Raw genomic sequence first — 15540 nt, forward strand, 5'->3', positions numbered from 1 at the left:
GAACCTCTGGGAAGAGCAGTTTATATTTTTCCACCTCATCTCCAAGCTCAGAAGCAGATGTGCACTTGGGAGGAGTGGCACAAACGGCGTGGGGGGTTCCTCTGGAAAAGCCCTGGGTGAAGGCAGGGCTGGGGGAGGCTTCCCAGAGCCCCACACAGCCAGATCCTGCAAGAGAGAACATGCTGGGAGAGGAGAGAGGCTGGGAAAGGCTCCTTAGGCAGGGCTGGAGGCAGCACAGGCAGATGGGGGGCAGGAGAAGGAGCTGGCGAGGGAAAGGCAGGAGGGGGATGCCAGGAAGATCTGGAAATGCTGAATGCTCTCAGCCAGTGTCTGGGTGCACTGACTCGAGGTGCCTCCACCGTGCTTCACCTCCTTTCCAAAGGAAACCCCTTTCCTCTTTGGGGGGATTTATTCCCACTATCTTCCCCTCCTCCTCCCACAAGATCCCTTCACGTCCATCTGCAGGATTTCCGTAATTCTGCTGGGAGCAAGGTGGGGTTTGGAGAGATTCCTGGTGGGTTTTCCCCGAGTTACTGGGACTTGTCTCCATCCTGGTCCTTGCCTCCTTCCTGGGTGTTTGCCACCTTTGCTGGTTGGTGGCCTGGGCTGTGGCTGCCAAGGGGTGACAGGGTGGGTCTGGGCTTGCCACCTGTGCCATCTCCCTGCCCACAGAAACAGCTCCTTCTGCTGGCAAGGTCAGCCTTGCCTTGCCCAGCTTATGCACCTTTTGAATTAGCAGGCTTAGGTACATTCCAGTCCAGAAAGGCATCCAGACAGTTGAAAGTAAAATCTCTTGTGCTGAGTTTTTTACTGCTTTTTTCCCTTGTTATATGATGATGGAGGGTGCAGGAGCTGGGGCTGGCCAGGGCTGCCCTCTCTCTCCCAATGTCCCCCATCCCATGGGGCACCCACAGACCCAAGGGTGCAGCAGATGCTGAGTGAAGAATGACAGACATTCAGAGAAGGTTGTGGGTTTGGAGCAGTGCAGAGCTGGCACAGGGTTCACAGAATCCTGGAATATCCTGAGCTGGAAGGGACCCTCAGGGATGATCAGCCCAGCCCCTGTCCCTGCACAGGCACCCCAACACCCCCACCCTGAGCCCCCCTGGCAGCGCTGTCCAAACGCTCCTGGAGCTCTGGCAGCCTTGGGGCCGGGAGCATTCCCTGGGGAGCCTGGGCAGTGCCCAGCAGCCTCGGGGGGAAGAACCTTTCCCTGAGCTCCATGGCAAGCCCTGGCACAGCTGCAGCCCTCGCTGGCCTCCTGTCCCTGTCCCAGAGCAGAGCTCAGCCCCTGGCCCTGTGCCTGCCCTGGGGAGGAGCTGCAGCCCCGAGGAGCCTCCCCTCAGTCTCCTGTGCTCCAGCTGAACGAGCCGAGTGCCCTCAGCTGCTCCTCAGCCCCTTCCCCAGCTCCGTGTCCCTCCTTTGGGCACTCTCCAACAGCTTTGGGTCCTTCTGATCTTGTGGTACCCAAAGTGCCCCCAGCACTGGAGGTGAGGCTGCCCCAGGGCAGAGCAGGGTGGGACAATCCCTCCCTGGGCCTGGTGTCCCCAGGACAGGGTGGCCCTTTGGGCTGCCAGGACACAGCGGTGACTCAGATCCAACCTGCCACTGACCAGGACCCCCAGGGCCCTTCCCACGGCTCTGCTCTCCAGCCTCTCATTGCCAGTCTGTCCCTGCATCCAGGGCTGCCCCATCTCTGGGCAGGATCTGACACTTGCCTGTTAAGCTTCACGTGGTTGGGGATTGCCCAATGTCCCTTCACTTTCCTACACACATCAGGAGCCCCCTGGTTCAGCCCAAGTTCTCTAGTGATGGCAGAGGCTGCTCGATGAGGTTTGGAACACCCTGGGATGGTGGAAGGTGTCCCTGCCCATGGCAGGGGTGGAACTGGATGAGCTTTAGGGTCCCTTCCAACCCAAACCATTCTGTGATTCTGTGATTCCCCATTGCAGTCACACCTGCAAGCTGCAGTGTGTTATCAGATGGGAGACCTGGCTGCTGCTGTCCAGCCAGCTCCCCCTGGCATTACCCTGCTTTTCCTCTGCTTTAGGAGTAATCAGAACCTGCCTGGTGCCACAGCCTGCTGTGTCCTTTGTGCCCATGGCTGGTGCTGCAGTGGATCGAGCTCTTAAGCTCTTTTAGAAATTAGGTCATTTAGGAGATCCATCCTCTGACATTCTGACCTTTGTTTACTTAACGTTTAAGCCTCTGAAAGGAAATGGCAGCAGCACCCAGAGCCTCCTGCTGTCACTGCATGGAGGGAGGGGGAGGCTGAGCCGTGCCAGGACCTTCCCAGCAGGAATGGGGGTCTGGGGCTTGGGGGTCATAGTGAGGGAATCCACTCTAAAATTTTTGGGTTGAGTTCATGACCTCCATGGTAAGGCTGTGAAATGAGCAGCCTCTTCTCTCTTCCCATCTGGCACAGGAATCATAGAATCCTGGAATATCCTGAGCTGGAAGGGTCCCACAGGTCCATGAGTCCAGCCCCTGTCCAGGGGATCCAGCTGTGGCTGCCCCTGGATCCCTGGCAGTGCCCAAGGCCAGGCTGGACAGGGCTTGGAGCAGCCTGGGACAGTGCAAGGTGTCCCTGCCATGGCAGGGGCTGGAATGGGATGGGCTTTAAGATCCCTTTCAGCCCAAACCACTCTGGCACTCTCTGGTCTCTGGGCCCTGTGCTTCAGGGCAGATGGTTTGAGGCATTTTGCTTCCCCTCCCCTCTTCATCTGCTCCCCAAAACCTCTTAGTGGTGTGGGGAGGGTCCTGCCAGCCCCAGCGTCGCCCCGGTGCATTAACCTGATCTTGGTGGCCTCGGGGCTGGCTTTAGGCTAAGCAGATTGGCAAAATCCTGCCCCTCCCAATTTTTCTCACTAAGCCAGAGCAGAGGCAAGATGTGATGTGTGATCCCCTTTTCGGGAAGGGTCTGGGGGTGGGGGCTGGTGGAGTGCCTGTTCCCCACTAGAAGAGTGTCTGATTTTGATTTAGAGGGATAGAGAGAATCCCAAAGGACACTGTTGTGCCTCCAGCTGCTGCAGGCACAGCAAAGAACCATTCCCTTCCTCCCTTCCTTGTGTCCTTTACTGCCCTGGCACCCCTGGGTGCTGCTGGCTGGGGCCACACTGTGCCCAGGGCAGTGACCATGAGGCAGGAGAGTGCCAGGATGTTTTGGAGAGGGAACATCCCACCAGGTGTCTGAGCTCCTTTTTTTTGGCCCTTCAAAACTTTCTTTTCAGCTGTATGTGTGCGAGGTGAGGTGGTTGTGAGAGTAGCCCTCATTGATCCTGAGTGCCAGGACAAGGCAGAATGTCTTCCCACTGCCAGAGGGCAGGGCTGGATGGGATCTTGGGCAGGAATTGTTCCCTGGCAGGGTGGGCAGGCCGTGGCACAGGGTGCCCAGAGCAGCTGGGGCTGCCCCTGGATCCCTGGCAGTGCCCAAGGCCAGGCAGGACAGGGCTTGGAGCAGCCTGGGACAGTGGAAGGTGTCCCTGCCATGGCAGGGGGTGGCACTGGATGGGCTTTATGGTCCCTTCCAATCCAAATTCTTCTGGGAATCTATAACTTCACCGGGACACTGCTGGCACAGGGCTGTGCCCGCAGATCCCAGCTGGCTGTGAGGAGCCACAGGATTTGGGAAGTTGAACCTCCCCCAGCAGAGAGGCAGAAGGTGCCCAGTGGCCTGTGCAGAGCAGGAGCTCAGCTCTGTTTGCTGGGGTTGCATTTCCTGGTGTCTGGAAGGCACCCCCGGGGTCTGTCACTTGTCCTGGCCCTTGGTGTGCTCCGGCCCTGCCCCGGCCATGTCCAGCTGGGTCTCAGTGTCTGCAGGGAGCTTTTGGCTGGGGGCTGACACTGCCAGTTTCCATGGCCACAAACACTCCCCTGTGCCACTGCAGCTCCGGGCTTTTGGTGGTTTTGGTCCTGCTCTCTGTGAACTTAGAGCAGCTCCTGCTTTAGCACAAGCTTTCAGGCTGTCCCTTCATGGGAGGGCAGGGTGAGCTGCCTTACGGGAACAGGACTTGTCCCTTGGCAGGATCCAGGTGCCTGGGGGCAAAAAAAAACCCTCTCCAGTTCTCTCTTATTCCAAACCTTGTCTTTTCTCCTTCTGCAGGGAAGAGCAGTGAAAGAGCCTCATACTCCACGTTTGGAAGAGACACAGGGATGCCAGGACTAAACCAGGTAATGATAAAATGCAGTGAGATTTTCTGCTTCATTTACTGGCTCCCGAGAGGGGGAGTCTGGTAATGAAACCAGCCTGGATTTACATCTCATCTCCGTGCACGGGGTCCTGGGAAGCCTCTGCTCTGCTCCAAAACCTCTGTGGAGAGTTGGGAGCTCATATTGGTGTGTGCTGCTGGCTCAGAGGAGCTGTCAGAGGTTAGAAAATGTTGGTTGTAGCAGCCTCTCACTTCTTTCCCAGTCTTCTTCGGCCTGGCTCATATTGTTATTGTTGCTCCTGGTTTGCATTGGATCAGCCGTGACCCAGGCACGCTGCCTTGCTGGGGAGTTCCAGGCAGTCAGATCCAAGCAGCACCTTTCCCTGTGCCAGGCTGGCTGCGAGCAGGGAGCGTTCCAGGAGGCTCCTTCCCCCTCCATTGCCTGCCCTGGGCTTTCCCTCTTCAGCAGCATCTCCCAGCTCCCTGGCCAGTGTCCGGTTTCCCAGTTCTGGGGAAGGTCTCTGAGGTGGTTTCTGTGCTGCTGCAGCATCGTTTGAGTGACTGTCAGGTGGAGCTTTGGTTCTGTGGTGGGGCTGTTGGTGCAGGACCTGCAGCAGGAGCTCTGTGTCCAGCCCTGGGGCCAGCATCAGGACATGGGGCTGCTGGAGCCAGGCCAGAGGAGGCCCTGGAGATGCTGCAAGGGCTGGAGCCCCTCTGCTCTGGAGCCAGGCTGGCAGAGCTGGGGCTGCTCACCTGCAGAGGAGAAGGCTCCAGGCAGAGCTCAGAGCCCCTGGCAGGGCCTGAAGGGGCTCCAGGAGAGCTGCAGAGGGACTGGGGACAAGGCCTGCAGGGACAGCACCCAGGGAATGGCTCCCAGTGCCAGAGGGCAGGGCTGGATGGGATCTTGGGCAGGAATTGTTCCCTGGCAGGGTGGGCAGGCCCTGGCACAGGGTGCCCAGAGCAGCTGGGGCTGCCCCTGGATCCCTGGCAGTGCCCAAGGCCAGGCTGGACAGGGCTGGGAGCAGCCTGGGACAGTGGAAGGTGTCCCTGCCATGGCAGGGGTGGAACTGGATGGGCTTTGAGGTCTCTCCCAACACAAATCCTTCTGGCACTCCATGATCTCCACAACCCTGGAAGTGACCCAGCACACCAGAGCCACCTCTTGCAGACACAGCCCAGCCCTGCTGGGTCACCCCATGTGAACCCCGGGGCTCTGCTGGGGGGAACAGCTTTGCTTCCTGTGGGGAATACCAGAGGTGTCAATTCAAGCCCAGAACGCAGCAGAGCAGCCCTGAGATAACCTCCCCTGCTGCCAGCAGCATCCAGAAATAGTTTTTTGGAAAGGAGTGAGCACCTCCCTTTGATGTGTGGCTCCAAGTGCCCCCTCAGTGCCCGGCATGGCCCTGGGGAAGCAGTCCCAAGCACTGGAGCCAAGGGAGGAGCTTTTGGCCGGACAGCTTTTACTTTATCCATGTACACACACACATATTACATGTTTTAATTTTACACAAATTTGTCATAATTTCCTCCTCTCTGAAGTGAGGATGTTTCCTTTGCTGGAGCAGCTGTGCTGGCTGTGCCAGAGTGGATTTCATTTACCACTGAAGCTGCTCAAAGAAAACCGGGCCCGGTGCCAAGTGTTGCTTTTGGATGTGATGGTTTTGCTGGGCTTTCGTGGAGGAGGGGGAATATAAGGTAACAGAAATGGGGGGGCAAATGGCCGGGAGAGGCCCCGGGAGAGGCGGGCACAGGGCTCAGGATCGGGTGGCAAATCCCACTTGATGTGGAGAGGAGACAAAACCCCCTTGTGGGGGGTGGGGGGAGGCCAATGGAGCCTCTCTGGCCCCCAGAGCAGTTGTTGCTTCTGGCTCCAGTTTGGGGGAGTGAGGGGGGTTGGTTTCTTTTTTTTTGTTTTGTTTTTGAAAAGATAAAAAATTGTGTGGTGGAGATGCCCTGGATGGCGATTAGGTTCTTGCCCAAAAATGCCCTGCTGTGGTAGGGTAGAGCTGGCAGGGCATTTCCCCTTTGTTTAACCCTGAATCATCTCCTGGGGCATCCCCAGGCAGAGGAAAAGGGAAGAAAATCCCTTTCTCTGGGAAATTGCCTGCAAGTCCCAGTGTGTCTCCTGCCTGCAGGAGGAGCGGGGCCGCAGCTCCCGGGATCCCTCCGGGTGCTTTCCTTGGCCGCGCACAGAGCGGCTCCGGAGCAGAGGAAACCTGAGCAGTGGAACAGATTGCAGGAATGTCACCAGCTGTGAACACACGAGCTCCTCTTTCCCTCCCTGACCCCTTTCTGGAGAAGACAGAGTTTGAAAGCAAAGGTTTTTCTCTCCAGTCTCTCAAAAGCCTGAAATTCTCCTTTATTTCCATGCGTTGGCCTCGGAAGATGGGTCAAAGCTGAGCTTTGGGGACTTGGGGGCTCTTTGGCAGCCCTGTGCAATTCCATGTAAATACACTGAACTTCCTCCCAAGGTGAGAGGGGCAGTGCTGGAGGAGAGGCTCCGTCCCAGGAGGGAGCACCCTGGGCTCTGGCTCTGCTGCTTCCCAGCGTGCCCAAGGTCAGCCCGGATAAACAGAGGGAGGAGTTTCCTGGCTTTACAAAGAGAGATTTGGCTTTTCCCTGATAAAACTCAGGAGAAAACCACCCTGAGCAGTGGCAGTGCCATTCCAGGGCACTGGCCACGACACGGGCTGGTGACATGGGGCTCATGCTGTCCTCCTGGACATCAAGGTGAGCATGGGATCACGCTGGTCCTACCGTGGCACCTGCAAAGTGACTGTAGGACCACAGTGTCCCCCACCATGGTACCTGCTGGTTTGCATCCCTGGTTTGCAGAGGTTCCTTGCTGGGGTCCAGCAGGAAAGCACAAGCTGAAAGCCTCTTTTGTTCCTCCACACCTATTCCCCCACCTCCACCCCCATATTTACGGATTTGCTTTCCCTCCTGGCCCCTTGGCTCATGTTTATTTTTCCCCTCAGCTGAATTGGTGTGAAGGTGGCTCAAAGCAGCTCTGTTCTCTCCCAGCGAGTCGTTTTCCAGTGTAATTCCATGGAAGGGCTTTTCTCTCTCCTTGTTTGCAGCCTGGTTTCCTGCCCAGCGAGATGGGAATCGCCAGCCCGAGCACGCTTTCCCCCACCGGGGGCAAAGGGGGGTCTCAGTATTTTTCCTACCCAAACAATCCTCGCAGAAGAGGTGCTGAGAGCAGCATAGGTGAGTGGCTGCGTGTCCCCCGGGTGCCATCATGCCACCTGGGCAGGTGCCCTGGTCAGACCTCCCTTTGGGAATGAGGACACTGATGCTGGGAAGGAGGGGCTGATGTTGCCATGTGTGCCCCTGGCATGAATTTGGCGTTTGCTCTTTTTTGGGGAGGGAATGCATATAAATATCTCTTTTGTATATATATAGAGAGAGATCTAACCTCAAAAAAGGGGTGCTCAGAGTCAGGTACAATTTCCCTCTTTCTGGGAAATGCCAGAATAGCTAAAAGCAGCAAATGGCCTGAGGTTCTTGTAAAAACACCTCCAGCCACACTGCACATCGCTCGTCCTTCCTGGCAAACCCTGGGCTGCTGTGGAGGCTGTTCCTGGGGCTGGTGGCCCTCCTGGAGCTGCAGCAGGCAGGAGTGGCAGGAGCAGGGTGTAGGAGGCAGCAGGAGGTGCTGGCGCTGTGCCTGGGACCCAGGGAATGTTTGCTCCAGGAGCTCTCCCTGCCCGCTCTGCTGTTCCCAAGCAGGGCTTGCCCGTGTCTGGATGGACCTGGGCATAAGCTTTTACCAAAGGCTGGGGTCAGGTGTGAGTTTAACTTCAGAGGGAACACAAGCTCCAGTTCCCCAGAACTGGTGTTTCTCGTCACAGTTCCCCCTGCACCCTCCAGAGCCACTTTCCTGCTGCTATTTTGGGCTTTCCCCAACGAGTGAAACCAGAAGTGACCCAGTGATGGGTGCATTTTTCAGTGCTTTTCAGAAAAAGGCACCTACTCTGGTGCTGCCACTTCAGCCTGGAAAATGATTCTCTAGCATTCTGTGGTATGAATTTCTGCTCTGGAGGTGCATCCCAGCAGAGTCCCTAGCTTGGCAGGTTGCTGTGTTAGCACCCTGCACCCCCAGCCAGGGCTTTCCTTAATTATGAAAATAATTTTAATTAATTATGAAAATTAATAAAATTAATTATGGGGGGAAAGTTATTAAAATAGTAATTTTGAAAAATAGAGGTTTAAAAAAAATTTAGCCAGTGCCCTTGAGCCATTTTTGGATGTTTCCCTACCACCTCCCTGAACTGTCCCCTTCCCCCAGGACACTGTGTCCCCTCCAGAGCTGGGACTGGAGGGATGGGCTGGGGTCTGTCCCTGGGAAGCACATCCCTGCCTTCTGCCCAGCCCTGCATGTGTTCCCTTTGTGCATCCTCTCTCCATAAATTCACTTCAAGTTAAAAGTGTTTCCAAAAAAAAAAACCCAATGAGGGGTTATAACATTAAATGTTATTGTATTTATGGGCTCAGTCTCTCCCAGCAAACCTTTCCTGTCCTGGGAACTCTGTGTGGGTATGAAACCTGCCCCCAAAGGAGCGGACAAGATTTGGAGAGGCTCAGCCTTGGATATTTTCACTCTTGATGCTTCCTCGGCCACGGGACATTTGGGATCTCAGCCCTGTCTGTACCTGCAGTTTCCAACCCCGGAGACTTTTGCTGCAGCTCATTTCCCCCTTCCTCTAACCCCCCTGAAAACTCAGATCCTCTCTTGTCTGACGCAGATGGACAGCCCAAAAAGGTTCGGAAGGTGCCTCCTGGACTCCCCTCCTCGGTAAGTGGCAGCAGCCTGTTCCCATTTCCCGTGCCCCGGGAGCCATCCCTGCTCCCTCTGCCCCAAAACCGCCGGGCGCCTGCAGCCCCAGACTGGCCAACAGTGGGGTGCTGATGTCAAGATTTGCAGACTCTGCAGGATTTCTCCCAAACCAAAGCTGCCAGCAGCTAGGACCCTGCCTGCTGTTAGAGCCCCAAATGCCCCCTGTGAGCTGGTACCCAGACCTGGGGAAATGATTCTTTTTCCCCTGGAAAATGGCCTCCATTGGGGCCGCTCGCACTGGCCCACACTGGGGTGACAACTTAAAAATTTGCAAACTTTGCTTGATTTCTCCCAAACTAAAGCTTGCAGAAACAAGGACGAGCGTTTCCTTAAAATCCCAAACTCCACCTCTGAGCTGGTACCCAGACCCAGGGGAAGCGACTTCTCTTTCCCATGGAAAATGGCCTTCCTTTGCAGCCAACAGTGGGGTCCCAACCTAAAAATTCGCAAACTTCGCTTGATTTCTCCCAAACTAAAGCTGCCAGCGACTAGGACCCTGCACGGCCTGCATGCATGGCGGGCTGGCATTTTCGCGGCACGGGGAAGGGAATTCCCGTGCGGGGAACGGGAAGCGATGGGGAGCTCCCGGCGGAGGGGCCGTGGCCGCAGCCCGAGCCGCGCTTGCCGCTGCGGCCGGTGAAAGGCGACACCGCGGCTCGGGTTTCGCAGTTGCGCTGGGGGCAGGCAGCTGAGCCCGCTCCAGGTGTGCGCTGCTTTATAGGAAAGCTGAGCAGCCTGCAGGAATACGCTATTCCTGCTCCCGCGGCTGTTCCAGGGGAATAAACTGAACAATGTCTTTGTGGCCGCAAGTAATGGGATCTCCAGGAAAGCTAATTGGAGCGGGCTGCAGGGTTCCTGCAGGAACACGGGAGCTGTCTGGCGGCCGGGGCTGCATTCCTGGCTGGAATGTTTGCGTGCTTGGAGGGGGACGGCTCTGTCCCACTGGGCTCCGTCCCCAGCCCGGGGCTGCGCTAAGGACGTGCCCTCAGTCTCTGCCAAAGCTGGTGTGAGGATGCCCCGTTCCCCAGGGAGCACCTCCATCCCGGGGGAGATCCGTGCTGTGGCATTCCCTGACTGCTGCTGCACAGCTGTAACCTGCACCCCAGGCTCTGCCTTTGGGATTGGACCCCGAGGTGCTGGTTCTGGAGGATAGAGGGAGGGGAGGGCACCAAGGCCTTGCCAGCTTGGGCTCACAGACCTGGGGGTGTTAAGAGGGTCTATGTGGATCCACGTGAGGCAGAAACCAGCTCCAAGAGTGTGTGTTTTGACAGGGAAAACCTGCTTGAGTCACGATCCGTGTCACTGCCTCGAGTTTCTGTGGGAAATTTGGAGCTTTAAACCCCAGTCCACATGTGGGGAAAACATCGCCCCAACAAATGGCCTTTATTGGCCTCGAATTTCAAAGTGCTGGGGCTTGGCCCGTCCTGCTGGCAGAGCCCTGGAGGGCCCCGATTCCCACAGGAAGAGCTGCTTGGCATTTGCCACAGCTCAGCCCCTTCCCTGTGTCTGAGTGACACCTGCACTCCAGCCTTTGATAGGATCGTGGAGTGGTTTGGGTTGGCAGGGACATTAAAGCCCATCCAGTGCCACGTCTGCCATGGGCAGGGGCACCCTCCACTATCCCAGGCTGCTCCGAGCCCTGTTGTCTGGCCTTGGACACTTCCAGGGATCCAGGGGCAGCTACAGCTTCTCAGGGAAACCTGTGCCAGGAAGGAATTTTTCCCCAACATCCAGCCTAAATCTCTGCCTCAGCTGCCCCTTGATGCCAAAGCTCCAGTTTTCAGAGCACGGGCTGGTTCTGCCTCTTTCCCTCACCCTCCCTGTGCTGGGAGCTCCAGCTTCCTGGTTTGTTTTTGAACTTCCACACCTGGGGAGACAGATCTGTGCCGAGGCGGCAGGAGCAGTGTGAGGCAGGAGTGGCCTCAAAGGCAGCGGATCAAAGGCTCTTTCTTGTCTGACTCGCCCATGCAGGAGCCCGCCCCGTGTTATCGCTGGACCCCGTGCAAAATAAATAGGTTAATCAGCATCTTATTAAAATGAAGTGCTTTAATCTGTAATTCCCGAGCTGCTTTGAAAACTCGCCGAGGTCAGCGGCTGCAGGAGCTCAGGGTGGGTGGGTGAGCAGGGAGTGATGCCAAAGGCAGCGAGAGGCAGCGGCAGCGTGAAGGGTTCAGGGGATGTGAGCAGTGATGCCAGGCAGGGACGGGCACAGAGGAGCTGTGCTGGGAACCCAGGGCCCTTGGGCTCAGTGCTTTTGTGCCAAGGAGAGCACAGAGCTGCTCCGAGGGCTGGAGCCCCTCTGCTCTGGAGCCAGGCTGGCAGAGCTGGGGCTGCTCACCCAGAGAGGAGAAGGCTCCAGGGAGAGCTCAGAGCCCTTGGCAGGACCTAAAGGGGCTCCAGGAGTCAAAGGGCAGGGCTGGATGGGATCTTGGGCAGGAATTGTTCCCTGGCAGGGTGGGCAGGCCCTGGCACAGGATGCCCAGAGCAGCTGGGGCTGCCCCTGGATCCCTGGAATTGTCCAAGGCCAGGTTGGATGGCGCTTGAAGCAGCCTGGGACAGTGGAAGGTGTCCCTGCCATGGCAGGGGGTTATGAGATGGGCTTTGAGGTCCCTCTGAACCCAAACCATTCCATGATTCTATACACTATGTGCAGGCTTGGGGCTGCCCTCAGGGCATGGAGCCCCTTGGAGCCTCCCGGGTGCTCTCAAGCTCCTGGCCACGGGCTGATGTGTTTGGGCACAGGATCCAGGGCTGGATGGGGCCCCACATTGGCTGCGGTGCCAGAGGAACCTGGGCAGGGATTTTTGTGCAAGTTGGTTCCTGCAGGATTTTGTTGCCACAGCGAGTTCGGTGCCTGGGAGCTGTTTCAGGCTGTGCATTCCCAGTCTGGTCACTGCTCTGTTTAGCCTCAGTCTGCCCAAAGTCCCACCCCAGCTCCTGCATTTAAGCAAGAAAAACAGGGAGGGAAAAACAACCCCAGACCACAAAGCGCTGCGAATCCCAGCGCTGGGGCTTTTCGAGCAGCTCTCGCCGCGCTGGCAAATTTTAACCGGAGGAAATGACCTCACCTGGAGGTCCCCGGGGCCGCCGGCCTGCGGGCTGGGGCCGGGGGCTGGGGAGCAGGGCCCGACCCTCATTTCCAGCTGCTGCAGCGCCCAGCCCGACCCCGCTGCCGTGCCCGCACACAGCTCCACGCACAGAACTGGCTTTTCACAGCCTCCCCTGTGCTGGGCGGCAAAAGGAACAATTAGCAGGGGCCAGGGCCCCGAGTGTGCTGAAACTTGGCCCCCCAGGATCCAGCAGGAGATGTTCCAGGGGTGGTGGAGCAGGGTGGGCACACAGCAAGGTGAATTTCCCCTGCTTTGCAGCCCTGGTCCCTCCATCCCTGCCATTTTATCGCCGTTGTTTTCTCCGTGGGTTCCTGGCTTGGCTGTTGGTGCAGCTGCCGGGCGCCTGGCCCCGAGCCAGCCCCTGCCAGATGGCGCGGGGCTCTCAGACGTGCTGCACTCCATTCCCTGTCCCGCTCCCGCTATTTAATCAAATTATAGCAAAAGTCAATTTGCTGGATTCCCGTTCTCCAGTGCCTCCCCCATCCCCCCCAGCCCACGCGCGGCTCCCTCTGCCCACAGCACCCGGCAGCATCCCAGGAACCAGGGCCTGGAATTCTCTTTTTTGAGCAAGGGACAAAGGGCAGCTGCCAGTGTCTGTCAGGATTTGCCCTTCCCCCTCTCTCTTTTTTTGTGTCTTTATTTTACGAGTCCTCTGCAGAGTCACAGAGTCATTAAGGTTGGAAAAGCCCTCTAAGGGTCACAGAGTCCAACTGCTCCCCAGAACTGCCAAGGCCACTGCTGACCCGTGTCCCCAAGTGCCACATTCACGCATTGTTTGAACGCTTCCAGGGATGGTGACTCCACCACTGCCCTGGGCAGCCTGCTCCAATGCATCACAACACTTTCAGTGAAGAAATTGTCCCCAGTATCCAATCCAAACCTCCCCTGGCCCAGCCTGTCCCTGTTCCCTCTCCTCCTGTCCCTGTTCTGGGAGCAGAGCCCGACCCCCCAGCTGTCCCCTCCTGTCAGGAGCTGTGCAGAGCCACAAGGTCCCCCCTGAGCCTCCTTTTCTCCAGGCTGAGCCCCTTTCCCAGCTCCCTCAGCCTCTCCTGGTGCTCCAGACCCTGCCCCAGCTCCACTGACCCTTGTTGGATTTCTGGGGGGCTTTGGGGTTGTTTTTTTAAACAAAAGGAAGCCTGGCACAGGCTGTCCAGGGCTATGGTGGAGTCACCATCTTGAAATTGTTCAAAACACATGTGGATGTGGCACCTGAGGACATGGGCTAGTGGTGAACACGATGGTGCTGCTGTGTTTATGGTTGGACTCGATCTTAACAGTCTCTTCCAACCTTAAGGATTCTCTGATTGTGTCTTTTATAAGGATTCTCTGATTGTGTCTTTTATTCCCCACCGTCAACTTTGTTCCCTTTTGCTGGCGAGGACAAGGGCTGGAAGTGAGCAGCTGACTGTGGGGAAAAAGAAACTCAGGAAAGTTTCCTTCCCGAAGAGGACTGTGTGTGCCAGGCAGAGCCTGGCCCCTGCCCTACCTCTGCTTTCAGCTGGATTTTAAAAAAAGAGATTATCGGTTTCAGAATGAATCAAAGGAGATGAAAATAACCTGTGACAAAAGTTCTCACATCATCTGAGAGCTATTTCAGTTTCTTTGAATGCCATTTCGGTTTCTTTGCATGTCGAATTTCTGCTTTAAAGAAAGAAGAGTCTGTTTTTGTATTGGCAGAAGCTGATTTTCAGTCAAGGCTTTCTAGGATGGGTTTGGTTAATTTAGAAGGGAAGGAAAAGCCTTTTCTTCTGCTTAATGTGCTGTTAAATCACAGAGCTGAGCAGTGCTGCAGAAATCTGACCCAAGAGCTGTGTGAGGGCTGTCTGAGGTTTGTCCCTCCTCTGTGACAACAGCTATGAGGGGCTGCTCAGCCCCACGTGCCTCAGTTTCCCCTCAGCCTGGTTTACCTGAGGGCTTTGAGCGGGGGCTGTGCTCAGGAGCCTGGCACAGGGCAGGGTTGGCACAAGGAGGTCCCAAGGCCACACGGGTGCCCGCTGCCACTGCCCAGACTGTCCCCCCAGTGTGGGGTCACTGCAGCAGTGGTGGCTTTTGTGGTTACCCAGAAAAAGTTATAACCATGGAAAACGGAACTGGAGCAGAGTCAAAACTTCTGCTGGAGCTGGGCAGGTTCTGGGGACCAAGGAGGGTGACGGGAACAAATAGAGAGGAGCCCTGTGCCCTGTCCTCTGTGCCCTCACCTCTGCCCCCTGTGCCCTGTCCTCTGTGCCCTCTGCCCTGCCCTGCTCCATGTGGGGCTGCGCCCTTTGAGGACTTTGGCTGAGCTGCTCCAGTTCCCCCTCAGATCTGCTGTGGGATGAATCAAACCAAAGCTCCTGGACTCATCAGATAGTTTGGGTTGGAAGGGACCTTAAAGCCCATCCAGTGCCACCCCTGCCATGGGCAGCGACACCTTCCACTGTCCCAGGCTGCTCCCAGCCCTGTCCAGCCGGGCCTTGGGCACTGCCAGGGATCCAGGGGCAGCCCCAGCTGCTCTGGGCACCCTGTGCCAGGGCCTGCCCACCCTGCCAGGGAACAATTCCTGCCCAAGATCCCATCCAGCCCTGCCCTCTGGCAGTGGGAGCCATTCCCTGTGTCCTGTCCCTCCAGGCCTGGAAAGGTCAGTTGAGTGAGGCACTTGCTGCTCTGTTGCCATGGGAGAGGTGCTCAAACACTGCTGAAGCTTGAGGTTTGAAGTTTAAGCTGTGCAGGGTTGGGGGCAGCCACAGTGAGGATGTGGGGCCGTGGACTGACCAAGGCATTCTCTTCAACCCCTTTCCTGCCCCACAGGTGTATCCCTCCAACTCAGGTGATGACTACAGCAGGGATCCAGCTGGATATACTCCCTCGAAACCTCCCAGCACTGTGTATCCTGGAGCCTTTTACATGACAGGTGAGTTATTCCCAGCCCTGTATCCCACAAGCCAGGCAGAGCAGGAGCAGCCTTGCCCGTTAAGGACCACAGGAGGGATTGCACATCTGGAGGGAGCTCAGGGCGGGAGTGCATGAGGCACAATGCAGCCCCAAAATCATCCAATATCCTGAGCGGGCAGGGACCCCCAGGGATCATCAGCCCAGCCCCTGTCCCTGCACAGGCACCCCAACAACCCCAGCCTGAGCCCCCCTGGCAGCGCTGTCCAAACGCTCCTGGAGCTCTGGCAGCCTTGGGGCCGGGAGCATTCCCTGGGGAGCCTGGGCAGTGCCCAGCAGCCTCGGGGGGAAGAACCTTTCCCTGAGCTCCATGGCAAGCCCTGGCACAGCTGCAGCCCTCGCTGGCCTCCTGTCCCTGTCCCAGAGAGTTTGTCCTGATTTGCTCAGTGGGTGATGCTCAGCACAAGCAGGATGTGGTGGGGACAGTCCCAGCCCCTCAGCCAGGGCTGACCTGTTCTCCCCTGGGGGCTGGGGGCTGCCTGCTGCTGTCCCTGCCCCACTCAGCTCTGGGTTC

The 15540-nt window shown here is 57.2% G+C and overlaps 1 protein-coding gene across 19 annotated transcripts in view; it reads left to right on the top strand.

The window, feature by feature from the left end:
- The window catches only part of TCF3 (transcription factor 3), a 79848-nt gene that overhangs the window by 47878 nt on the left and 16430 nt on the right, over nt 1–15540 (top strand). For 10 of the 19 annotated variants that reach the window (XM_038163692.1, XM_038163694.1, XM_038163697.1 and 7 more), the window contains 4 exons: nt 4103–4170; nt 7229–7358; nt 8876–8946; nt 14886–14988. In XM_038163692.1, coding sequence (XP_038019620.1) covers nt 4103–4170; nt 7229–7358; nt 8876–8946; nt 14886–14988 — 372 coding nt within the window. The remainder of the gene's footprint in view (nt 1–4102; nt 4171–7228; nt 7359–8875; nt 8947–14885; nt 14989–15540) is intronic. The other 9 variants (XM_038163698.1, XM_038163702.1, XM_038163705.1 and 6 more) reach the window with 2 other exon arrangements.

This window comes from Motacilla alba, chromosome 28, assembly GCF_015832195.1.
Source record: "Motacilla alba alba isolate MOTALB_02 chromosome 28, Motacilla_alba_V1.0_pri, whole genome shotgun sequence".
Lineage (NCBI taxonomy): Eukaryota > Metazoa > Chordata > Aves > Passeriformes > Motacillidae > Motacilla > Motacilla alba.